General features: G+C 40.0%; 3 protein-coding genes across 3 annotated transcripts; all 3 read left to right on the top strand.

The window, feature by feature from the left end:
- Window positions 1-6616: 6616 nt before the first annotated feature.
- On the top strand, window positions 6617-12618 carry LOC141706492 (uncharacterized). The gene is made up of 2 exons (XM_074509233.1): window positions 6617-7229; window positions 12416-12618. The coding sequence occupies exons 1-2, from the start codon at window positions 6617-6619 to the stop codon at window positions 12616-12618; spliced, it is 816 nt and encodes a 271-aa protein (XP_074365334.1).
- Window positions 12619-12627: 9 nt separating this feature from the next.
- LOC141706491 (uncharacterized) lies at window positions 12628-15486 on the top strand. The gene is made up of 2 exons (XM_074509232.1): window positions 12628-13099; window positions 13679-15486. Exons 1-2 carry the CDS (start codon window positions 12628-12630, stop codon window positions 15484-15486), a joined length of 2280 nt encoding a protein of 759 aa, XP_074365333.1.
- A 3165-nt stretch (window positions 15487-18651) lies between these two features.
- LOC141706490 (uncharacterized) lies at window positions 18652-19125 on the top strand. Its single transcript, XM_074509231.1, has one exon. The coding sequence runs from the start codon at window positions 18652-18654 to the stop codon at window positions 19123-19125; it is 474 nt and encodes a 157-aa protein (XP_074365332.1).
- Window positions 19126-26014: the final 6889 nt, after the last annotated feature.

The raw sequence follows: 26014 nt of genomic DNA, 5'->3' as shown, positions 1-26014 counted from the left end.
GAACGATTATCGAAGTTAGAAAGCAATTAATATAGAAACATAAAAAGCTACATCTGTAAAGAATTTTTTATGTTCTTTGTAAGTTCAACTTGTAAGCAGCTGTGTGCAAATCTTGCATCACAGAGTTCTCATATTAATATATATCTCTGGTGGATAAATTCAACCCACCAGAAAGTTTTTAAATACTTGTACTTGATTACTTTGTGTTTTATTTCTTCAATACTTTCATTCCACATTTTAGCTAAATCAAACACTGTTATATATTCATAGTAGAACAGTTCTTAAAATTGAAAAAAGGTAGCCGAAATTACATTCAACCCCCCTTCTGTAATTCTTTGTTAGATTGTTTGAGAATAACCATTCGTATCAGAGCAAGCTCTTGAAGTACAAAGAGTTTAAAGATCACAACAACTAACAAGATGAACATAAAAGATGTTGGAGTGAAGATTTCATTTCTAGACAAAGACAATTATCACCACTGGAAGGTGAAAATGCACCTGCATCTTATTTCTCAAGATGAAGGATATGTGGACTGCATTGAGAAAGGTCATCATGTCCCTATGAGAGCTGCTACAGGAAATGAGCCATCCATCCCAAAGGCTAGAGCAGAATGGTCTGATCCAGATATTGAGCAAGTTAATAAGGATAAGAAGGCCATGAACATTTTATTTAATGGTGTTGATGGTGACATGTTTGACAACATCATAAACTATAAAACTGCTAAGGATGTCTAGGATACAATTCAAGTTATATGTGATGGAACTGAGCAAGTAAGGGAAAATAAGATGCAACTCTTGATTCATCAATATGAGCATTTTTATAGTAAAGAAAGTGAGTCACTTCCTGACATTTTTAGTAGGTTTCAAAAGCTACTAAATGCTCTAAAGCTGCTGGAAGAATCTATCAGACGAAAGATTCAAACATCAATTTCCTTAGATCTCTACCAAAGGATTGGAAGCATATGACAGTCTCACTAAAAAACTCTCAAGATTACAAGGAATTTACCTTGGACAGTCTGTATGGGATCCTAAAGACCTATGAGTTTGAAATAGAGCAAGATGAGAAGCCGGAGAAAGGAAGGAAGAAGGGAGGGTCCACTGCATTAGTTCCTGAACAAGAGAAAGAGAAGGAGATAAAGGTTGAAGCTGTGGAATCTGCACCAAACCCTAGAGTTTGTGAAGACAAAGGAAAATGGCTATGTAATATCCCGTAATTTTTAAAATTAGATTAATAATAAAATAATAGTTATCAAAGGATTATAATTATATAAGGACTATGATTTAAAATTTAATTAGACTAATGGGCCTAAAATTTGGATCAGACTCTAATATGGATAGCTTGTAGGTTAAGATATAGGATTTTGTATCGTTATAAATACATCTTATTCGTCTTCCTCGGTTTTATTATCAAAATTCGTAGGGCTTTGTACACAAAAATCAGCAGTCTTGTAAAATTCATAAAAAATTTATCGTAAGTCAGAATTCAGTGATCTTGGACTTTTCGGAAAGTTCTTTTCGTTCTCTACAACTTTTGTGTTTCGTGTTTTTCAATAAAACATCGTTTAGATGGTCAAAAAGGCTAAAAACAGATCTGGTCAGAATTTGAGGTAAGTTTTCGATCGATCTTACTAGTGTTTTCAAAATTGTATGTTATGCGTTTATATGGGCTAAGTGATGATATATTTGAAAGTATTATGTGTTATAGTATACATATTATTGTACCTATGTGGTGTCGAGACAATAATTTGGGATCTTTGATTTGTGCCATGGTTTGTGAAAATATCGAATAAGAACTTAAGACCGCAGTCACCGGATTGTAGTGCCAGTTTTCTGAAAATTTAGGACCGTTATTACCGGGTTGTAGTGGTCGTGGCATGGATTATTGGTTTTGAATTATTGTTATTTATATGTTATGTGTATTGTGTGTAACGAATAAGAATAAGAACATGTATCGAAAGTGTTTATTTCGTATGTCGTATATCGTATCGTATTTTGTTATATGTGTTCATGTTACTTGGCCAACTAGTTGGATCGATTGGTCTCTTGCTGGGTTGTATAGCTCATTCTTCAAATTTCAGGTTTCGTCGATTTCGAGTTGGATAGCATTGGAGTTCGAGGACTTAGGTTTGGAGTATATTGACTTTTGGACTTCCGTTAACTGCGCTTTTATAGTAGTCACCTCTGTAATAGAATTTTTGATTACTAATTGGATTTTGTATTAGTTTTGCTTTATAGTTAATGGTCCAGAAGTGCAGGCTGTTACAGGCTAGTAGCTGAACATGAAGACCATCTTAGTCAAGATGATATGGATGACATAGATGAGCATCTAGCTTTTCTATCCAGAAGGTTTGCAAAGCTCAAATTCAAGAAGAATTTTGGAGCAACCAAGCCAAACCAAAACATGGTTGACAAGTCAAAATTCAAATGTTTCAACTGTGGCTTGAGTGGCCATTTTGCAAATGAATGCAGAAATCCTGATTCTGACAGAAAGAAGTTTGAGCCTGTGGATTATAAAAAGAAGTACTTTGGTTTGCTCAAACAAAAGGAAAGGGCCTTTCTAACTCAAGAAAATGACTGGGTTGCTGATGGATTGGATGAAGATGAGGATACAAGCTATGTCAATCTAGCCCTGAAGGCCAAATCAGGTGAAGTAAAAGTTAGTTCTTCATGTAATCAGGCAATCACCACTAATCTAGCACATTTATCTAAAGCTGAGTGTAATGATGCTATAAATGACATGTCTACTGAATTATATCATCTGCGTGTAACACTCAAATCTCTCACTAAAGAAAACACTAAGATTAAAGAAAACAGTCCGTTTTTAAGTGAAAGAAACAATGTGCTAGAAACTCAATTTGTTGAGTTTGAGAAACCGAAGATAGAGTGCAAGACTGCTAAAGATGAACTAACGGAATCCTTAAAGAAAGAGGAAATTTTAAGAAATCAACTTGAACGAGAACAGGAAGTAATCAAGGCATGAAAATCATCCAAAGATGTTCATGCTCAAATTACTAAAGTTCAAGGCATAGAATCTTTTTGTGATGAAGCCTGGAAAAAGAGCAAAAAGGAACTGAATTCCAACTTGGAAGAAGGACTTTCAAAGGATGTGGATTCGACGGATGATGAATGTTATTCATCGAATGATCAAAAGAATTATCCGTCGAAAGACAAGGAACCACATCCGTTGAATGAAAGAAAACCAATTAGCAAATCCCATCTAGCTAAGTTAAATGAGAAATATGGATCAGTTTCCACGAACTTTGTTCCAGGAGAAACAAGTCAAGTGAAAAAGAACATGAGAGTCAATGTAGGCCATCTGTCAATCAAGCAATTGAATGACATATTGGAGAAAATTGAGGTTAAAGCAGAATCTAAAAGGAAAAACAATAGAAATGGGAAAGTAGGAATTCGCAAACATAACAACTACACACCTGATAAATATGCTCCTAGAAAAACTTGTGTGAAGTGTGGTATTATTAATCATTTGTCAGTTAATTGCAAACTTGTTATGCCTGCACCCATGTTTGCACCTCCTTCTTTTCCTAACATGTCTACCATGCCTGTGAATGTTATGCATGCATCTAACTTGAATGCACAATTTGCTTATATGACATTTGTACAAAATCCTTACTATGCTGCATTTCGTATGCCTCAAATGCCATTTAGCATGCCTTACTGGAATAACATGTTTGCACAAAATATGCCCTTCCATGTAAATCAGCCCGTGCATGATAATTCTGCAATGATGAATGGTTTCAAAGGTTCTACTCAAATGACTATGGATTAATCTCACATACCTAAGTCAAATGAGGACAAGCTTAAGAAACCTAAGAAAAAGGCTAACAAAACAGGACCCAAAGAAACTTGGGTACCAAAATTAACTTGATTTGATTTTGTTGTGTGCAGGGAAATGAAAAGAATTTTTGGTATTTGGATAATGGGTGCTCAAGGCACATGACTAGAGATTCTACCCTACTCACTGAGTTCAAGGAGAGAGCTAACCCAAGTATCACTTTTGGAGATGACAACAAGGGTTATAATGTGGGATATGGCTTAATTTCTAAAGATAATATCATCATTGAGGAAGTTGCCCTAGTGGATGGACTCAAGAACAATCTATTGATTATCAGCCAGCTTTGTGACAAGGGCAACTCAGTAACATTCAATTTTGAAGCCTGTGTTATGACCAACAAGAAAAGCAACAAAGTGGTCCTCGCTGGAGTGAGAAAATGAAATGTGTATCTAGCTGACTTCAACTCATCAAATGCAGAATCTATTACTTTTCTATTCAGCAAGGCAAGTCAAGATGAAAGTTGGCTATGGCACAAGAAGATGTCCCATCTCAACTTCAAGACTATGAATGAACTAGTCAGGAAATATTTGGTAAAAGGTATTCCTCGAGTGGAATTCTCCAAGGATGGATTGTGTGATGCCTGTCAGAAAGGAAAACAGATCAAGGCATCATTCAGAAAGAAATTTGACTCAACAATTGAAGAACCTTTACAATTACTACACATGGACTTATTTGGACCAGTCAATGTATTGTCCATCTCAAAGAAAAGATACCGCCTAGTAATTGTGTATGAAATCTCAAAGTTCTATTGGACATATTTTCTAAAATCCAAAGATGAAGCTAGTGAAATCATCATCAATCACATAAGGCAAGTTAACAATCATCCTAATTTTAAAGTTAGAAGAATCAGAAGTGACAATGGAACCGAGTTCAAGAATTCTGTGATGAGATTGTTTTGTGAAGAGAATGGGATCATGCATGAGTTTTCAGCAGCAAGAACCCCACAACAAAATGGAGTGGTTGAAAGGAAAAATAGATATCTTATTGAAGCTGCAAGAACAATGTTAGAAGAATCAAAGTTATCAACATATTTTTGGGCAGAAGCTGTAAATACTGCATGTTACACTCAGAATATTTCTTTGGTTAATCAAGCAAAATGCATGACACCCTACCAATTGTTCAAGAACAGGAAGCCAACATTGAAATTTCTTCATGTCTTTGGTCGTAAATATTATATCTTAAGGAATCAAACTGATCAACATGAAAAGTTTGATGTCAAAGCAGATGAAGGTATTTTTGTTGGATATGCAGTTGGAAAAGCATACATAGTCTACAATCTCATAACCAACATTGTTATGGAATCTATACATGATGTGTTTGATGATAAAAAGATTGAAGGACTATAAGATGGAGATTTCCATGAAAGCTTCAAATTTGATAATGTTGAGATGATCTGTGATGACAGTGATGATGAAAGTGATCAAGAAACAATATCTAAGGACAATATAGAAAAATCTACAACTAATGAAGCTCATAATTCAATATCCGTCGAAAGACCAAGTGCATCATCCGTTGAAAGACAATCTGCATCATATGTCGAAAGGCAAAGATCAACATTCGTTGAGCCATCAATAGGAATTGAAAGCCAATACAGATCATAGTTACAAAGAACCCCAACTTCGAGTCTTTTGGGGGTCTGTGGTGGGCTTATCGTAACCCAAGTTGGCTGCACTCGGGACAATATGCTTCGGCTTATTTCAAACTCGTAATCGGGACTTGACTCGGTTTGTCACATATGGTATCAGAGCCGACTCTCGAAAGCTTGATGCGTCAAGTTTCCGGAGGTGGGAAACGAAGGCTGGTGGTATTATCCCATAATGGCAAGAGGTCCGGAGGTGGGGACACAAAGCCAGTCGGTATTATCCCACAATGGCTAGAAAGGTACGATCTTGGTCCTATGGGTTGTCTGTTCGGGCTTGACGAGGACGTCAGAGTTTAAGTAGGGGAGTTTATAACACCCTAGTCCCACATCGAGGAGATTTGGGACTTTTGTTCAGTTTATAAGGCAAAGTACAACTACTATGTGACAACACAGGTCAAATCCCGAGCCTTTTTTGAAAACCGAGTCAAGTGACTACCCGGGTCAAATCCCGAGCCTTTTTCGAAAACCGAGTCAAGTCTCGATTATGAGTCCGAAATAAGCCAAAGTATATTATCCCGAGTGCAGCCAACTTGAGTTACGACAAGCCCACCACAGACCCTTAAAAGATCATGATTTATTGGTGCACATAGTAGTTGTACTTTGCCTTATAAACTGAACAGAAGTCTCAAATCTCCTCGATGTGGGACTGGGGTGTTACAAACTCCCCCACTTAAACTCCTAACGTCCTCGTCAGGCCCGAACAGACAGGCCATAGGACCAAGATCGTACCTCTGTAGCCATTGTGGGATAATACCGACTGGTTTTGTGTCCCCTCCGGACCTCTTGCCATTGTGGGATAATACCACCAGCCTTCGTGTCCCCACCTCCGGCAACTTGACGCATCAAGCTTTCGAGAGTCGGCACTGATATCATATGTGACAACCCGGGTCAAATCTCGAGTCTTTTTCGAAAACCGAGTCAAGTCCCGATTACGAGTCCGAAATAAGCTGAAGCATACTGTCCCGAGTGCGGCCAACTTGGGTTACGACAAGCCCACCACAGACCCCCAAAAGATCATAATTTGTTAGTGCACATAGTAGTTGTACTTTGCCTTATAAACTGAACATAAGTCCCAAATATCCTCGATGTGGGTCTGGGGTGTTACAACAGAGCAGCATTGGTATGGTTCCTTTTGAGGCACTATATGGGCGTAAGTGTAGAACACCTATTTGTTGGAATGAAGTAGGAGAAAAGCTTTTAAAAGGTCCTGATCTAGTCCAAGTCACTATAGATAAGATATCAGTTGCTCGAGAAAGACTTGAACAAGCTCGATCTAGGCAAAAGAGTTATGCTGATAAGGGTAGGCGAGAATATGAATTTAAAGCAGGAGACAAGGTCTTCCTTAAGGTATCTCCTCAGAGAGGCATTCAACGATTTGGTCAGAAGGGTAAGCTAAGTCCGAGGTATATAGAGATTCTTGAGAGGGTTGGAGCTGTGGCATATAAAGTTGCTTTACCGCCACAATTGTCACGGGTGCACAATGTGTTCCATGCATCAGTTATGAGGAAGTATGTATATCATCCTAATCATGTTGTTCAGTATCCCTTATACGCATTTCGTGAAGATTTGTCTTGTGAAGAAGAAGATGGAGCTATATTGGCAAGGGAGGAGAGAGTATTGCGCAGGAACACGATCCCTTTTGTTAAAGTTTTATGGAAAAATCATGATGTTCAAGAAGCTACTGGGGAAACTGAGGATTCAGTTCGTGCAAGATATCCATACCTCTTTGAATCACGTACATCACTAAAATTTCGAGGACAAAATTATTTCAAGGGGGGAGAATATAATACCCCATATTTTATTTGGTGCATTAAGTAGTAGATATTTTATTTATAAAGTTTAGAATTTTAAGTTATGGATATTATTTTACTTAGATAATTGTTTATCTAAAATTTGAATTTATAAGATATCTGTTAGTTTTTAAAATTTGAAAGTTTCTATGTAACACTTAGTCAACCCATGTTTACATGATAAGAGCTGGATAAAAAGTTATTTTACCTAAACGTAGAGAAAATGTGGAGAAACTAGTGGGCATTAGTTACAAGTCATTGATTCACTTGTTATATAAATAGATTTACACTCTAGTGTCATGTACACAACTTATGTCATATAACTCCACAAATAAAAATGATATATATTAGCTTTAGAACAACATACACTTATACATAGCTTACAGCGGGTTGAAAATCAAGAGTGAATACCAAGAGGTTGTGGTCTAGCATAGTAGGATAATCTATCATCTTGTGTGGGGGAGATTAATCGGTCACTTTGTCTCTGGGATTCTTATCAAAGGTGTTGTGTTTGGCATCTTAGCTGTGCATGTTATTCAATATCCAGTCCATACATTTAGTCCTGACTATATATAAAGGTGTGCAACTACTCTTTATTTTTATTTATATTTAGACATGTATAAATAGTTAACTTTCATATTTATTATTATATTTGTTTTAGCATGTACCAAATTAATTAGTTGTTATCATCCTCATGTTTATAATTTATGTGTAGTTTTAGTGCATTTTAGTTAGTTTTGAATATTTTATCAGTACATAATATAATTATGGTGGGAATGTGTATTGATCACATGTGTTGCTAATAAACTGATAACATGATCTATTTGTATAAATTTGGCCATTAGTTCCTTATTATTAACTGGTATATTTGATTTGATGGATGTGTATATTGTTACTAAGTTATCATTTATTTACGTGTAATATAGATTTTGAATGTAAAAATAAAAATAAAATTTTAAGTTTCTATTTTAAATGTACAAAGTAAGTCATAATTTAATTATTTGAATCAATACTTATGATTTCATCAAATTTGTAACAATATGATTATGAACTTCTTTTTATATATTATTTATTCATATTAAGTAGGTGGGTATTAATAGTATAAATTTTGGTAAATTCATGATATCATGATTAATTGAGTATCATTCTAGTATATGATTAGTTATAATTTTATTTTATCTCTTAAGTTATAAGGAAATTGTGTAAAAATAAATTGGTGTTAAATAATTATATTAACTGATGATATATGAGGTATTAGTTTAATTATAATTATGCATGTGTTAAAGTACATGAGAATCTCATTTATTAATTAAGATTTATTGAATTTTATTATTAAATAATTAGTTTAGTCATATAATTATTATTGTTGTCGTTATCATTATTATTATTATTATTATTATTATTATTATTATTATTATGTAGCATTTTTCTTAAAAGGTAATAAGTGCATTTTAGTGTTATGTTAAAATTCTTATACTTTATTGTCACTGTTACAAAATTTACAAATATATGAAATTGTTTTTATAAACTATATAGTTATTACTTTACATGTTTAATTAAGTATTATTAATATGTAGTCACAACAATGAGCATGCATATATAATTATATTTTTATCTTGTTTAACATTTAGAAAGATAGTAAGCATCTATTTATATTTTTTTTATTATTATAGATTGATTTGGAGGTTGAATTGGAGTTGTGTCAGCATTATTAAATATTCTAAATTGATTCCATGTACGAATATTTATTCCATTTCTTTTTAATTAAATTCTATACATTTTCCATTATACTCCTCAGTTATATTTCTATGAACTGTGACTTTTTGCTACACCTTGTATACCCCTCAATCATATATTTTTCTTGAGATTATAGTTGACTCTTTATTTATTTATTGGATCCATCTCATTTTGATTACTTAGCAAACAACTTTGTAACCTAATTGTTTGGGCTCCTAAACTTATCTGTGTGGGTAAATCACAGACGAGACACATGGAGTTTTGCAGTCTTTGGTGCTCTCAGCACTAACTCGTATCGGTGCTGTATGTATACGAGCATGTCTCTAGGGCATGAGGCATGATTAAGATCATGATCATTTGGTTTGTTTGGGGAAATATTTTATAAATTTCATTTTATCCTTCTTGTGAATAACCGGAGAATGAACTGTTTGCACTGTGCTTTGCTTGGTGTTTACTAGCGAGCAAAGGTTTTTATAAGATGTCCTTATTAGTACCCACCTTACTTGTTCTCGGCCATTTATTTGATTTATCTGATTAGTTTGCTTCGTTGACTGTCATATTTCCCTTCTTGACTAATTATTTACTAGCCTATGACCCGTGCGATGCACGGATTGCTTTTAACACTTGAATGATTTTTAATAATATAATTATATCTTTAAATTATTATATTTTGATATATATTTTCAATAGTTGAAAAATAAATTGAAGAACGTAATAAGTTATAATAATAAATGTTTTGTGATAATTTGAGACTTGACTGAAAATAAATAATATAATATAATATTTTGTTCACGGATCTCGAGCCCTGAACCTGTAGAAATTGTTAAAATAAAGAATATAAAAATTTAAATATAATAAGTTGTTGACGGAGTTCGAACCCTGAATCCATGAGAGCATTTTAATATTAATATAATAATATTTTATTATTGCATCCAACAGTTCTCATTAATCTGACTTTAGATCTGACGGTTGTTATTTGTCGTACCAAACAACTGTACCGAACAACCGACTACCAAATAGAGGGTGTTCTGCTTATAATAGTATAGTATAGATATGAAAGGTACCTATTTGTTTTATATTTTAAATATATATTCGTACTGGGCATTTGGCTCACCCGTACTTATTTCTTTCCACAGGTAGTCAGGGGTAAAGCGGGGGTGTGATGAGTGCTGCCCAGATTTTAGCTTGTTTATCTAATTGAAAATAAAGTCAAGGACATGTTTTATTCCATATTATTTCGGATCTTGTTAAAGAACTTTATTTTGAAGATTTTGAACTTTTATTAGTTTAAAAATTATATTTAGCTTGTTTTTCTACCATTAATAAATAAGACTTAGCTTGTGTATCATCTACTTGTTTAAGTGGGCTGTTACAATAGGATCATCAAGGAGTGTTGCGAGAGTTGAATTGAGTTTTGCCCTCTTCACATTGCTGTTGTTGTAAGGATTTTCATCCTCATTTGATGATGATGTTGATATATCCATTCCCAGGGCCGGACGCTGGAGATGTGCTTGAATCAGACAACCGTAAATTACACATTTTACATGTACTACATAGTGTATTTTAATGTCAAAGTTTTAATATTTTAAATAAATTCTTTACAAATGTACCGTTCATTCACATTAAAAAATTCCTTGTATCGCGAAGCAAGCCCTCACCTGAATCTATCATCATTAAATTTTGATTCATCTATTATTTTCGAGTTTCATCAATATTCACCGTTCATTTCCCTTCCTAGGCAATCAGCAAATAAGCTAAAAAAATAATAATTTTAAACTCTATTTACGAAAAATATTTATCATTCGTAGTAACAGATTAATACATACTATAATAAATCTATACAGTCATCCACTATGATTCATTAATTTAAATCATTCATATAACACACTAAAATTGCATATTGCATACACGTCGAATCACATCAAAATTCACCAATCAGCATACCAATACATTTATATGAAGCTCCAGCACATAAATATATATGTTATGCCCAAAAATTGGTATAAACAATATTCAGATTGAGATTGGTAAAATAGGCAAAATCGAAGGAGAAACGCCTAAATCTAGGAAAAGATAAGATTGACTTTCCATAAAAAAGAAGGCGCACCCTAAGAACGCGCCCCATTGATTGAATAGCTGATTGACGGTTGTGGTTATCATGCCTTAAAGGCGCGCCTTCCAACAGGTGGAGGAGGCGCGCCCAGTTTTCGAGAAGGAGGAGAGAATGTTCTTAATTGAAACCTGTAGTGTAGTGAGCCTTAGGGCGCGCCTTGAGCAAGAAAGGCTCTTTGGACGGGTTGTTTGGACATGATTGCTTTGGTAGACTTGCTCGTTGGCTTGGACAGAATTGGAGCGAGTCCTAAAGATGAACAGTTTAGGGCGCGCTCTGCGATATAGAATGATATAAGAAGAGACTACAGGATGGTGACACAGGGCGGCGCCAACAGGCAGAGATGTAAGGGCGCGCCCTCAACTTCTACTTGACATATAAATGCAACTTTTATGTGCTGCTTGGATGGATTCTCTGGAAGACTCAAGGAAGATGGAGAATGTTGTTACTAACCTATTTGATGTAGGTACTCTATTGAAGAACTCTTTCCTGTAGCATATCTACAGGAAAGGCGGTGTCCGTGGTCAGAGACCTCCAGGGGTATGCCTGGACTGAAGGCCTCCTCCTGTAGTCAATGGGTGTCCTCATTGGGGATGTGGGGTGAAATCTGGTGTGTGCTTTGGGAGCTCTGTCTCTGTAGTCAACGGGTGTCCTCGTTGGGAGACTTTGGAGTATCCTGCACTTTGCACCCAAAAGCTTGGGATCACTTGTCCTGAAATCTTGTAGGGGCTCCTTATCGGGGGACAAGGATGTGTCTAACATTTGGGGTGAACCACGGCTATACCTGCGTCCACGGATTAGATAAACAGCTGGTAGCGGAGGGTTATCCTTGGCCAGGAGATGCCTCATCCGTGAAGTCTCGAAGCCGCGGACGAGCCTTGGGCCTTTGTGGTTGGGCCTCATCGGCGGACATTCCTAAAGCTAGTAGAAGACGGTTTCCAGTGGATTTCCCATTGGGCCTCGGGATAAGAAATCTTAGCCCATTAGGTTTCTTGTTCCCCAAGAACTACGTGGGCTTGATCCCCTATAAATAGGGGTACATAGGCACATTGTAAGGGGTCAGAAGCGAGAGCGCAAATGAGCCACCACTAACCCTAAGCAATCTCAGCCCCCAATAATCACCACTACCAAACACTGTTCATCTTTTCCGACGAATACTGTTCATCGGATCCGCCGGTTACTATTCACGTTTCCGACGAAGAACTGCCATCACAGATCTTGTTTCCGGCTACTAGCCTCAAGTTTTGTTGTTCCCAAATTCCTCCGTCAACAAATTGGCGCTAGAAGGAGGGGCCGAACAAGATCTATATCTGGGAGGAAGGATGTCTCAATATCACGATGGAAGTTTTTACGATAGAAGTTCTGAAGAAGATTCCGATCATGGCTATGAATATGAACCCTACGTTCCGCCAATGACTGACCATCCCACACCGGACGTTGGAGGACAGCCACCTGTGCTGATCAGCAACACCGACTTGTTGGAATAACTGTATCGCATGGGCGATGCTTTGAATGGTTTCGATTCAAGGTTGAGCACCGTAGAACGGCGCAAGGGCAGGAGGGGTCTTCGCCACAACCGAGCGGCTCAGGCACCGGGAAAAGCACCCATGACAGATAGGGATGTCTCGGCCGGCCATGACCATACTGAAAGAGGGCGTGTGCCGATAACCCCGCGATACCTGGACTATTCTAATGACGTGTCCCCAATCATTGAGCTAGTGGAAGGAGATGCTGATGGACGGGAAATTCTGCGGACAGATACCCGGGGAGCCACCCATCTGCACCGCTCTGGACGTAGTCTCGAGGAACGCCGACAGGCGGAGTCGATGCCGGAAAATCAGCAACGAAGCTTCGCAGCTCTGAAAGATTGCTTGGGGATTTGCTTGGGCGATGACGATTTGAGAATGGTGTTACTTGAATGGCAGAAAGAAGCTGATCGCGGAGATGTGACGCCCCATGATACAACGCGTGTGCCCCTGAATTCCCAGGAAAATCGGGAGCGGCACCGCGATCCAACGCGTGTGCCCCTGAATTCCCAGGAAAATCGGGAGCGGCACCGCGATCCAACGCGTGTGCCCCCGAATCCCCAGGAAAATCGGGAGCGGCACCGCGATCATGAGAGAGCTCCTCCCCGCAGATCGCTGGATCGATATGGACGTGGGTATGGAAACGATCGTTGGAGAAGGCCTCAATGGAGAGGAAGAGGTGGAGGTCGAGATAGATATTTAGATGGATACCGTCGTGGCAACTACCGCGGTCAAAATGATTCCCGCTGGAATAACCAAGCAGATGGCTATGATTACGTGGAACATGATATAGAAAACTATGACCGCGGTACAGTCCGGGGCCACGGCCAAGGTGGAGAAGGGAGTCAAGGGAGAAACCAAGAACGAAATCCTGAAATAATCATAATACCCAAAGACGCCCAGAATGCGAACCAGCAGCAAGCTCCTCCCGGGGGGAATTAAGTGGAAACACCTCCATTGCAACCCCAAGGTCCACAACCTCAAACGCAGACCATTCCTGGTGTGGGAACTTTTAATATAGGAGATCTAAAAAGGCTACTTAACCACCTCGAAGGCAGGGTGACGGCTACAGCCGAAATCCCTTCCCCATTCTCGGTAGCAGTAAGAGAGGCACAATTGCCGACCGGGTATCACAACACTACTAGCGATCTCCGTTTCCACGAAAACTCAGATCCGGTGGAATTCCTGGGTCGTTTTAATATAGAGATGGATGTGTACCAAGTTCCGGACTTGGCTCGATGTCGTCTCTTGGCGGCAACCTTTAGAGAAAGTGCCCAACAGTGGTTCCAAAAGCTCGGGCCAGGGGTGATCACCTCGTGGGATCAGATGAAGAATTTGTTCTTAACCAAGTTCCAAGCCGCGGTGAGATACGCGCCCTCTGTCACAACTCTTGCCAATGTTAGGCAAAGGGAAAATGAAAGCTTGACATCGTACTTCAAAAGGTCCAACGCTGAATCTACTAGCGTGAGGGGAGCATCAGACGAAGCCTTAAAAAGCTTCATGATCGCAGGATTAAGGGTTGGTTCAGATTTTTGGAAGCACTTGCAAGGGAAAGATCCGGCCACTCTCGCAGATGTCTTCGCTTTGGCGGAATCCTTTAAAGCCATAGAACAGTCTTTGGCAGATGTACAACCGACTTCACAGTCGAGTCAGAGAAACAAAGGAAGGAAGAGGGATAGGTCCCCAAGCCCGAGATACCGAAGGGATAGTCGAAGCCCAGACCGGGTAAATACAGCAAGTACAAGGAGGGGATGGAGCCCTCCCTCAAACTATGACTATAGGACAAGCCGGTACACACCTTTGGTCGCATCTATCGATCATATTTACGAGGTAAACAGAAATAAAAGGCTATTTAGAAAACCTGAAGCTTTATCATCGTGTCAAAGTAAAGACAAAAAAAAATATTGCGAATACCATGAATCATCTAGACATAACACGCATGAGTGCCGATATTTAAAAGATGAAATCGAAGCGCTTATCAAGGAAGGATACCTCGGAGAATGGGTAGTCAAGGAAGTAAGGAAGCACAAGGATGACAGGACAAGGGAAGAGGAAAGGCGAGCTCCACGCGGGACAAATAATGATACCCTGGAGGAAAATAAATTTATCAGGGATGGCAGTATCCGAACAATCTACGGGGGAGATCCTGGAATGGAATGCAGCAACCGAGCCTTGGAAAAATACGCTAGGGAAGCCCGGTTCAGGCCTCTCACAGATATTCATAGGGTGGAAACTCGGCCACCCAAGGTGTTTAAGGGTGAATCCATGGATATTACTTTCAGAGAAATAGATGCCCGATGGGTACATCATCCCCACAATGATGCGCTGGTTATTTCCATCCAAATCGGAACAAAGAACGTCCATAGAGCCTTCGTGGATAATGGAAGCTCAGCAAACATCCTCTATTACAGCACCTTCAAAAAGATGGGACTTCCTGATCAGGATATGTCGGGGGAAGACTCGTGGGTCTATGGTTTTTCAGGTGCAGGAGTTAGATTCATGGGGTCGATCCGGCTTCCATGTACACTGGGAGAAAGCCCACTTATGGTAACAAAGATGCTTGAATTTAAGGTCCTGAATCAGGAATCGTCCCACAACGTGTTATTGGGACGACCTTTTCTGCGGGAGATGAGAGTCATCACTTCAATTCATCACCTAACTATCAAATTTCCAACGCCAAATGGAGTGGGAAGTATAAAGGGTTCCCAGTATGACTCACGGGAGTGCTACAGGCAGGCAATGAAAGGTTTCAGAAGAGACTCCCACGCCGATGATACTCCGGACAGGGATCAGGAGAAAAGCATTGAGCAACCAACCGAGGAAATCTGAGTCCACTATTTTGTTGAGCAAGAAGAAGAACATTCCTCTGAGTTGCCCCCGACAATGTTACACTTGGAAGACACAATCAGAATTGAGATGTTGGAAGAAGAGGAGGCGATGGATACCATAGTCCAAGCAGATTTCCATGGGGAACGTTTAGAAGGAAGATTCGATGTTTTGCAAAGCCTCGAACAGGGTGATGCCTTTCCCCTTGCAGGAATACCCTTGCCCGCAAAATACACTGAAGAAGTTGATGACTCCACTACGTAAGGCACACCTCCTAAAAGGGATGCACCCCCTCTACAAGACCAGAAGATCTATGATTCCCCTGACTTGGATCCCCGGATACCAATGCAGACGGAAAAGATGGGGCCAACAGAAGATACAATCGAAATCCCTGTTGACGAAAAAGACCCGAGTAAGGTTCTGAGAATAGGGTCCCAATTGGTACCAAAGTTAAAGAAAGGTCTTTCAATTTTTCTGTTGGCAAACCTTGATGTATTTGCATGAAGCCATTCTGATATGGTGGGGATTGATCCAGAAGTAATGTGTCATCGATTGAATATCGACCCCAAGCATAGGGGAGTTCGACAAAAGCGAAGGGCCGTAAGCGGAGAGAGAGAAATAGCCCTAGCAGAGGAAGTAGAGAGGCTCCTAGACGTCGGATTGATTCGAGAATCTTTCTACCCAGAATGGCTGGCAAACCCGGTGTTGGTAAAAAAGCCCAACGGCAAATGGAGAACGTGCGTGGACTTCACCGACCTGAATAAAGCATGCCCGAAAGATAGTTTTCCCCTACCGAGAATTGATCAGTTGGTCGATGCCACGGCAGGACATGCTCTGCTCAGCTTCATGGACGCATACTCCGGGTATAACCAGATCCCTATGTATGAGCCTGACCAGGAGCACACCTCTTTCATTACTGATAGAGGGCTCTACTACTATATCAGAATACCATTCGGTCTGATCAACGCCGGTGCCACTTATCAAAGGTTGGTAAATAAAATGTTCAAGAAACAGATTGGGAAAACTATGGAAGTGTATGTGGATGACATGCTCGTGAAGTCGAAAAGGGCGGAAGATCACATCGCCGACTTAACCGAAATGTTCCATATTCTGAGAAAATATAGGATGAAACTAAACCCACAGAAGTGCGTGTTCGGCGTAGAGTCGGGGAAATTCTTGGGATTCATGGTCAACCACCGGGGGATTGAAGCTAACCCGGCGAAGATAAAAGCTCTGCTAGACATGAAATCTTCCACCAGCGTCAAACAGGTACAGAGTCTGACAGGAAGAATCGCGGCCCTAAATCGATTTGTGTCAAAGTCGTCGGATAGGTGCAAAGAATTCTTCAAAGCAATCAAAGGGAGAGGGAAAGACTTTCTGTGGACCCCGGACTGTGAAGAAGCTTTTCTGAAAATCAAAGAACAACTGGGAAATCCTCCGATGTTGGCCAAGCCAGAAGACGGAGAAACATTGATTTTGTACTTGGCAGTGTCTGAATATTCTGTCAGTGCCGTATTGGTAAAGGAAGAGGTGAGCCACCAGTGGCCTGCATACTATGTAAGCAAAAGGTTGCTGGACGCGGAAACCAGGTATACCAGCATGGAAAAACTAGTGTACGCTCTTATTCTTGCGGCACGAAAGCTAAGACCGTATTTTCAGGCTCACCGAATAGAAGTCCGCACCGCTTATCCGCTCCGGCATATTCTACATAAACCTGAATCATCAGGGAGAATGTTAAAATGGGCCGTGAAGCTAGGGCAATTCGATTTAGAATATTGTCCTCGCGTGGCAATCAAAGGACAAGCGTTGGCTAATTTCGTACTTGAGTTTGATGAAGAAGTTGATGATAGGGCCATAGTGCTGGCAGAACCAACCTCGCAAGAAAGTCATCAGGATGAAAAGAAGCAGGAACTCCCCCACCCTTGGTGGACATTACATGTAGACGGAGCCGTAAACAACAACGGGTCAGGTGCCGGGATAGTCTTGATCACTCCGGAGGGGCACTACTTGATAAGTGCTATCCATTTCAAGTTTTATGCTACCAATAATGATGCTGAGTATGAAGCCTTGATCAACGGTCTGAAATTAGCTCTGGAGGTAGGGGCCGTGAATTTGATAGTTCGGAGTGATTCCGAATTAGTTGTGAACCAGGTCAACGGAGGATTCCAAGCCCGGGGACCGCGGGCAGAGCTATATATGAGATGTGCAAAATGCCTACTAGGAAAATTTTCAAGTGCCAAACTAGAAAGTGTCCCGCGAGAAGAGAATAGTAATGCGGATGCTTTGGCCAAGATGGGTTCACAAATGGACAGCGTTCAACTTGGACAAATCCCTTTGGGAGTCCAGGAAATTCCAAGCATCCCGAAGGTGGAGGTGTTTCAAATGCAAGAACTCCCACAAGAAAGCTGGATGACCCCCATCCATAACTATATTCAAACAGGGGTTGTACCAGAGGATAAACTGCAGGCTCGACGCCTTCGGTACCAAGCTGCAAAGTATGTCGAATATGATGGGGTACTATACAAGAGAGGATTTAACCAGCCACTGTTACGTTGTGTGGATATGGAAGAAGGAAATTATATTCTCAGAGAGGTACACGAAGGGATTTGTGGCGATCACTCGGGGGGTGGTTCCTTGGCATTAAAAGTGCTCAGACAAGGGTACTACTGGCCGACTACGAGGGAAGATGCTTTCAATTTTGTCCGTGCTTGTGATCGTTGCCAGCGGTTTGCCAACTATTCCAAAACCCCGACATCCACCATTACCTCATTGACAAGTCCCTGGCCTTTTGCCATGTGGGGAATTGATCTCATTGGAGAGTTACCCAAAGCAAAGGGGGGTGTGAAATACGCCGTGGTGACTGTGGACTACTTCACCAAATGGGCAGAGGCTATGCCACTAGCCACAATCATGGTAAAGAAGATAAGGGATTTTGTGTTTAATTCCATAGTATGCAGGTTCGGCATTCCCTACAAACTCATCTCAGACAATGGAAAGCAATTTGATAGTAAAGAGTTAAGGAAGCTTTGTGAAGACTTGAAGATAAAAAAAGACTTCGCCGCGGTTTATCATCCGCAAAGTAATGGTCAGACAGAAGCCATAAACAAAATCATAAAACATACCTTGAAGGCAAAGTTAGAAGAGAAAAAAGGGGATTGACCGGAAGAGATGCCTATGGTCCTTTGGTCTTACAACACGACACCTAGGTCGACCACAGGTGAAACCCCTTTTCTGTTGACCTATGGGTATGAGGCCATGGTTCCCGTGGAGGTAGGAGCAGGATCTCTACGGAGAGATGCGTTCGTCGAGGAAGATGCAGAAGTTAACCAGAGGCTCCACTTGGATCTATTAGATGAAGCTCGGGCAAACGCTCAATTGAAACTCGCTGCGTACCAACAGAGGGTCGCAAGGTATTTTAATAAAAAAGTAAAATCCGTACCGTTCAAGGTTGGAGATCTCGTGTTGCGAAAGGTTATGCCTAACACTAAGATAGTTCAGCACGGGGTGCTTGGAGCTAATTGGGAAGTACCGTACAAAGTTAAAGCTATACTCTGGAAAGGGACTTATCGCTTGGAAGATCTGGATGGTAAACTTATTCCTCGAGCATGGAATGCAGAACATTTGCGGAAGTATTATCAGTAGGGTGTGGCTGTGTCCCCCTTATTTTCTTGTTTTGATTCTTATGTAATAGGCTAGTAGCAAACAAATTCCTCCTAGCCTAGGGGGGTAGTACATGTGACTGCGAACCTTGGAACTAGCAGAAGGAAGAAAAATTTTCAAATAATTTCCCCATAAAGCATAGTAGCCATGGGACTGGTGTAATTAACACACTAGAGCGCATTATCAATAAAAGAAAAAAGTTACTTCAAAAATTACTATATTTGCTTGACATGGAAATTCTCATCTGAAAAACATCAATGACGCGCCCTATATAGAGGCGCACCCTATCTGATAGTTCCTGCTTTATAATCAAGACAGACATAGTAAACGAAGATGAAGGAAATAAATGCACATGGCCAGCAAAATAAGACTAAGGCAAAAGCCCCCCAAACTAAGGCGCGCCTTTGGACTAATAAGACAATTAAAATATTACAAAGGTACTAATGGAAAGGAAAAAGTACATATAATCTGAAATATGGCGCGCCCTTATATCTGAACACTACGAAGAAAGAAACACAATGACAAACTTTGAGATCACACAAAAATTAATTACACTAAAAATATGTTAAAGGGCGCGCCATATAGTAACATACTCCATGGAAACATATGATCGCCAAGGGAAAATCAAAGTGTCTTAACAAATTTTTGAGTAAAAATGAAATTAACGACGAGTCATACATACAAGAATAAGAGAGTAGCATAAAACTAAGTCATACAACTTTGCACAGAATCAAAAGAGGGCTGGCTCCTCATAAGTATTTGAAATTTAAAGCTGTAAATAATCAAGGCGCGCCTTGAGACTGGTCTGTTGAAGGAATGGTTTGAAGAGGAACAGTGGGATCAACTTCAGGCGCGTCCTTGGAGGCCTCCTCTTGTGGCGCGCCCTCATTTTCTTCCTCCTCCAGCCCAAGTTCTATCCTCCTTGCCTTGATTTCAGCAGCATGCTCTTTTTTGAATTCCACCATCTCAGCAGCAATCTCCTCCCCAAACTTCTCAAAGGAGTAGTCAGGATCATTGGCCACAAAGCCCACTCTGTAGAAGTGAAAACCATTAACAAATGCCTCATCAGATATTTCCCTCTTCTCATCAGGCCAGCCTAGTTTATGTTGCTCCTCTAAATACTCAATCCTCAAGTTGGCTGCACCCAGCTCAGTGTGGAGAGAAGAAGCCTTTTTGTTGGCAATCTCTAGCTTGAAAGTAAGATTGGCCACCTCATCCTTGAGAAAAGAGATCTCAGAATCCTTAGCTTTAATGTCTTTGGCATGAAGAAAGTCCTTGTATTTGAGAGTGTTCCTCAAAATGTTGTTGTCGCCTTGAAGCCTCTCTAGGCGCGCCCCCTCTTCTAGTAGCTTGTCCACCACTCGAGTAGAATGGATGAACAGTTGGCAAGATGCCTTTATAGAAGCACGAGCAGCATCCCCTAAGTCCATGGCCTGCCACTGCTCCACTTCCCCATCCGAAATATAAAGAGAACCCATGGGGCCGAGAGCATTCAAGGCGACAGAAGATCCAGAGGGCGCGTCCTCTGCTCTATGCCTCTTAGGCGCGCCCTGCTTTTCTGTAAGATCGATGATGGGCCTCTTTTGAGCATGTGTCGTTTGAGGAATGGAGGCAGAAGTTGGAACAGACGCCTGTGCTGCAGGAGCGTCCTTCTTTGCCTTGGGCCTAGGCTTGTCACCAGGGCGTGCCCCAAAAGACTTGGGGATTCTTGGAGGTGCCATTTCTACACAAAATATAAGATATATTAAGCATGACAGTTAAGTATGTGGAATGGAGATAAAAGCAGTTGATAAAGACAACATTGGTAAACATGTGTAAAATGCTACGCCTAGAGTAAAAGGGCGCGCCCTCTGAAGACGTGGAAAGATTGAATAAACGGAAGTTTTTATTCAATACGACAGAAAAGAGTTAACAAAAGAGAAGCAAGACGCGCCAATAGTGAAAGGGCGCGCCTTTTGATTTTCATAGTGAATGAACCTGAAGGATCTTGGCCTTGTAAGGAGCCATCCTCTACTTCTTCTTCTTCTTCAGCTCCTTCTTCACTGTCTGAGTCAATAACACGAGAAACAGGGGCACCCTTCCTGAACTTTACATATTTGCACTTCACTCATACTTGGTCAGAAAGGATTCCTACTCGCGTCAAGTTGGTTCGAGTGACTAAGGTTTTTAAGTTCCACCTGTCAGTAGCCACCCTAAGGAGGGCTTCAGCTCATTTTTTGGGCTCACCTTTAAGGGGTTTTGATGCTGGTCTGTCTGAAAAAGTATAAGGATGAGAAAAGGAAAGAAAGAGCATAGAAATAACGCAAGGAAAGAAACGAAAGGATGCGCCCTTACTTGGTGACTTGTTAAATCTTATCCTTATTCTGGGAACGTCGTACAGGTAGAAGAAGTTTTCCTTCCAACCTTTTTCATGGCTAAGCTTGCCAGAGGAAAAACCCTTCTTATGGTGCTACTTGTCCACCACCAAATAGTAGTACCCATGGTCAGATTTTCTTAGATTAAAAAAATAAGCAACTTCTGCCATTGACGGTTGAGGGAAACCCAGGTCCATATAGAGGATGAACAGAACCAGGATAAACTTGTAGCTGTTGGGAGAAAGTTGGAGTGGAGCCACGTCGTACAGTTATATCACTTCCCTAAGGTAGGGATGTAAGGGCGCGCTTATACCCAAAAATACCAGCTTGGGGCTGGTCACCATTCTGGGAATTTTAAAGTTTCTCCCATGATTAAAGATATGGGGCCACATCATGCTTATAGGGCGCGCCCATATGCCCTCCATGTCATAAAATTCCATAAGCCATCCCAGTTGCTCATCTGAACAAGCTGAGGACAGGCCAACGCAGAAAAGCTTCCCATGCTCCTTCCTAAACGCTTCTTCATAGCTTTAGTGCATGATTCAAATTCATCCCAGTCAAAATCCAATTCACTATCAGAAACTTCCCAGTGGTGAAAAGGGATTGGAGAAGGTTCAGGAGAAGTGGAAAATTGGAAGGAGTCTTCATCAAAGAAATTTTCTTCATCACGAAGAGGGGACGCACTTGCTTCAGGCGCGCCCTCAGGAACGGGAGACGTAGGCGCGCCCTCTGTGTGTTGGGGAGACGGACTTGGGGATACAGTCCTGTAGGATACTTTAGAGGGTCCTGCTCCTACGTTGACGCCCCTCTCAATGCCCCTATATCTATCAGCGTTCAAACTCTTGAACCAATCATCGTCGTCCAGCTCTGTCCTATCTGGGATTGGAGATCTATCCTTGTTAGGAATATATGTGTATTAATTTGATGATATGTTTAACAAAACACTTAAGTAGAAGTTTAGTGTTTGCAGCCTCAACGGATAAGACCACTTTGGCTATCCGTTGATGGTGCAGCTTTACTTAGAAATAAGTCTAGTATTGTAGCACATTTCAGTCTCTGTATTTAAGATATAATTCTTAGAAGTTGAGAGAAAATATAAGTCATGTTGACTACTAGAAGATATGCAAATAGGAAGGCCAATTATAAATATTTCATGCCTTGTAATTTTGTATAAATGAAGTGGTATCAACGGATATCTTAAAGACCTTCAACGGATGAGAAACAAAGCTTCAACGAATGTCTCTAAAGCTTCAACGGATAGAGCTTCAACTGCTAACACATCAACGGATAAAGCCATCAACGGATGAAGGCTTCAACGGATGTTCTGTTAAATAGCAGTTGATAAGTGGTAGTTGTAACAGCAGACAGAGGCACATGGGTTGACAGAGATAACTGAAATGTGGAAGCCTAATTTCAGGAACATCAGAAAAAGCAGCCGTTCTACTCTAGTACAAAGAGGCAATAGTCAACAAAGTACTTGAGTGATATGGAGACGAAACAAGTGGAGAACTTATTTTATTATTGTATTTTTATCTTTGTCTTCACTTGTACACTTGGTGATATATAAACCAAGTAGCAGCTAGTAATTAGATAGGGATTTTTTCCAGTGCTGTTTAGAAAAATCTTGAGAGAAAAATTATCTAGTTTGTACTAGGACGCAGCTGTGATCAACATCTAGAATCACAGATTTTCTAAAATACCATCTCTGGTGGAATAACAATCCACCAGAAAAGTTTTTAAGGTATGTTGTGTTCTTTACATTAGTGCTTGAATATATATCTGTCTGTATTAGCTTAAAGCAATTCACACACTTGTTTATCTTGAACACAAAGCCTTTAAAACTGCTCAAAACTTGAAAAAGTTTTGAGATTTACATTCAACCCCCCTTTGGTAAATCTCATTGTTAGTCCACTAGGAATAACAATTGGTATCAGAGCAAGCTCTTGACACACAAAGAGTTTAAAGATCTTGGAAACTAACAAAGATGAGTAAGAAGGATATTGGAGTAAAAATCCTAGTTCTTGACAAAGACAGTTATCACCATTGGAAGGTGAAAATGCACCTTCATCTACTCTCCCAAGATGAAGGTTATGTAAACTGCATTGAGAATGGTCCTCACATTCCCCACAAAGTAGCCACAGTTACTACGGCCACAATTGTTGTTGGTCAATCCATTCCAAAACCTAGAGCAGAATGGACAATGGAAGACACAGAAGAAGTCCACAAGGATAAGAAGGCTATGAACATTTTGTTTAATGGTCTTGACAAGGATATGTTTGATAATGTGATAAATTGCACAACTGTCAAAGAGGTTTGGGACACAGTTCAGCTACTGTGTGAAGGTACAGAACAAGTAAAAGAAAACAAAATGCAGCTTCTCATTCAACAGTATGAGTATTTTCATTTTGAAGAAAATGAATCTTTAAATGACACATTCAATAGATTCCAAAAGCTGTTGAATGGACTGAAGCTGTATGGTAGAGTGTACCAGGTGAAGGATTCAAATCTTAAATTTTTAAGATCCTTGCCAAAGGAATGGAAACCCATGACTGTCTCCTTGAGAAACTCTCAAGATTATAAGGACTTCACTCTTGAAAGATTATATGGAATCTTGAAGACTTATGAACTAGAGCTGGAACAGGATGAGGTATTGGAGAAGGGAAGAAAGAAAGGAGATTCAGTTGCCTTGGTAGCTGAAAATGAGAAAGAATGCAGACAAGAAACTGTGAGATCTACATCAAACTCCAAAGATGGCACAAGCAAATCAGAATCAAGCAAGGGTAAGAAGCAAGTTGCTGAGAATGAAGACAACTCCAGCCAAGATGACTCTGATGGTATTGATGAGCATCTTGCATTTCTGTCCAGGAGATTTGCAAAAATGAAATTTAGGAAAAAGACTGGGCAGCTGATGGAGAAGAAGAGGATGAAGATGTGGAATATGTCAACTTGGCTCTCATGGCTGATTCTGAGGAAAATGAAGTTAGTTCATCAAGCAACCAGGTAATCACTACTGATTTAACACAGCTTACTAAAGAAGAGTGCAATGATGCTTTTAATGACATGTCTACTGAATTGTATCATTTGCGTGTGTCTCTTAAATCTCTTGCTAAAGAAAATAGTAGGATTAAAGAGAACAATCTGTTTTTAAGTAATAGAAATGCTGTGTTAGAAGATAAGTTGATTGACCTAGAGAAAACTAAGCTACATTGTATATCTGTTGAAAATGAACTAGCTGAATCTGTTAAGAAAGTAGAAATACTTTCCAATCAATTAGAGAGAGAGAAAGAGGTGATTAAAGCCTGGAAGACATCTAGGGATGTTGGTGCTCAAATTTCCAAGGTCCAAGGAATTGAATCATTCTGTGAGACTGCCTGGGATAAAAACAAAAAGAAACTGGAATTAATTGATGGGCTGTCAACGGATGTGGAATCAACGGATGATGAAAGTTATCCGTTGAAGGAAGAAAAGGAGCATCCGTTGAAGGTTCCTCAATTAAAACAGGCAGATGTTTCTAAAAGTGAAAATCTAAAGAAACTCAACAAAAAGTTTGGTTCAACTTCCAAGAACTTTGTCAAAGGAGAAGCAAGCACATCCAAAGATTTCAGTAAGGTGAATATAGGACACATGACCTTAGAACAGTTAAAGAATAGGCTCAAAGTGGTTGAGGATAAAAAGGAAACTAAAAGGAAATCTAATAGAAATGGGAAGGTAGGGGTTAACAAACATAACAATTACACACCTGATAAGTATGCTCCTAGAAAAAGCTGTGTGCATTGTAGTAGTGTTAATCATCTATCTGCTAATTGCAAATCTATTAAGAAAACTCCCATACCTGTACCCTCTTCCATGCCTAATATGTCTGCATCACCTCTGCATGCTATGCCTGTTATGTCTCAACAGAATCCTTATGCACATTTTACAAACATGCCATATTTTAACAATCCTTATCTTGCTGCATTTAGTATGCCTCAAATGCCATACAATATGCCAATATGGAATAACATGCTTGCACAATCCATGCCTTATCAAATTCCAAATGTGCTAAATGATTCTGTGACTAACCCTACACCTCAACCAACTACATCTAAGATCAAGGTTGACTCAAAGTTACCTAAGTCTAAAGATGCAGGAGGAATGAAGTCTAGGAGAAAGGCTAACAAGAATGGACCCAAGGAAACTTGGGTACCAAAATCAACTTGATTGATTTTATGGTGTGCAGGGAAAAAGAAGAAATCTATGGTACTTGGACAGTGGCTGTTCAAGACACATGACAGGAGATTTCTCCCTGCTCACTGAGTTTAAGGAGAGAGCTGGCCCTAGCATAACCTTTGGAGATGACAGCAAAGGGTTTACTATGGGATATGGCTTGATTTCAACAGGGAATGTCATCATTGATGAAGTTGCATTAGTTGATGGTCTCAAGCACAACTTACTGAGCATCAGTCAACTATGTGACAGAGGGAATACAATTTCCTTCAATTCAGAAGTATGTGTTGTCACCAGTAAGAAAGACAACA

Source organism: Apium graveolens, chromosome 2, assembly GCF_009905375.1.
Source record: "Apium graveolens cultivar Ventura chromosome 2, ASM990537v1, whole genome shotgun sequence".
Taxonomy (NCBI): Eukaryota; Viridiplantae; Streptophyta; class Magnoliopsida; order Apiales; family Apiaceae; genus Apium; species Apium graveolens.
This window is presented reverse-complemented; position numbering and strand designations above follow the sequence as displayed.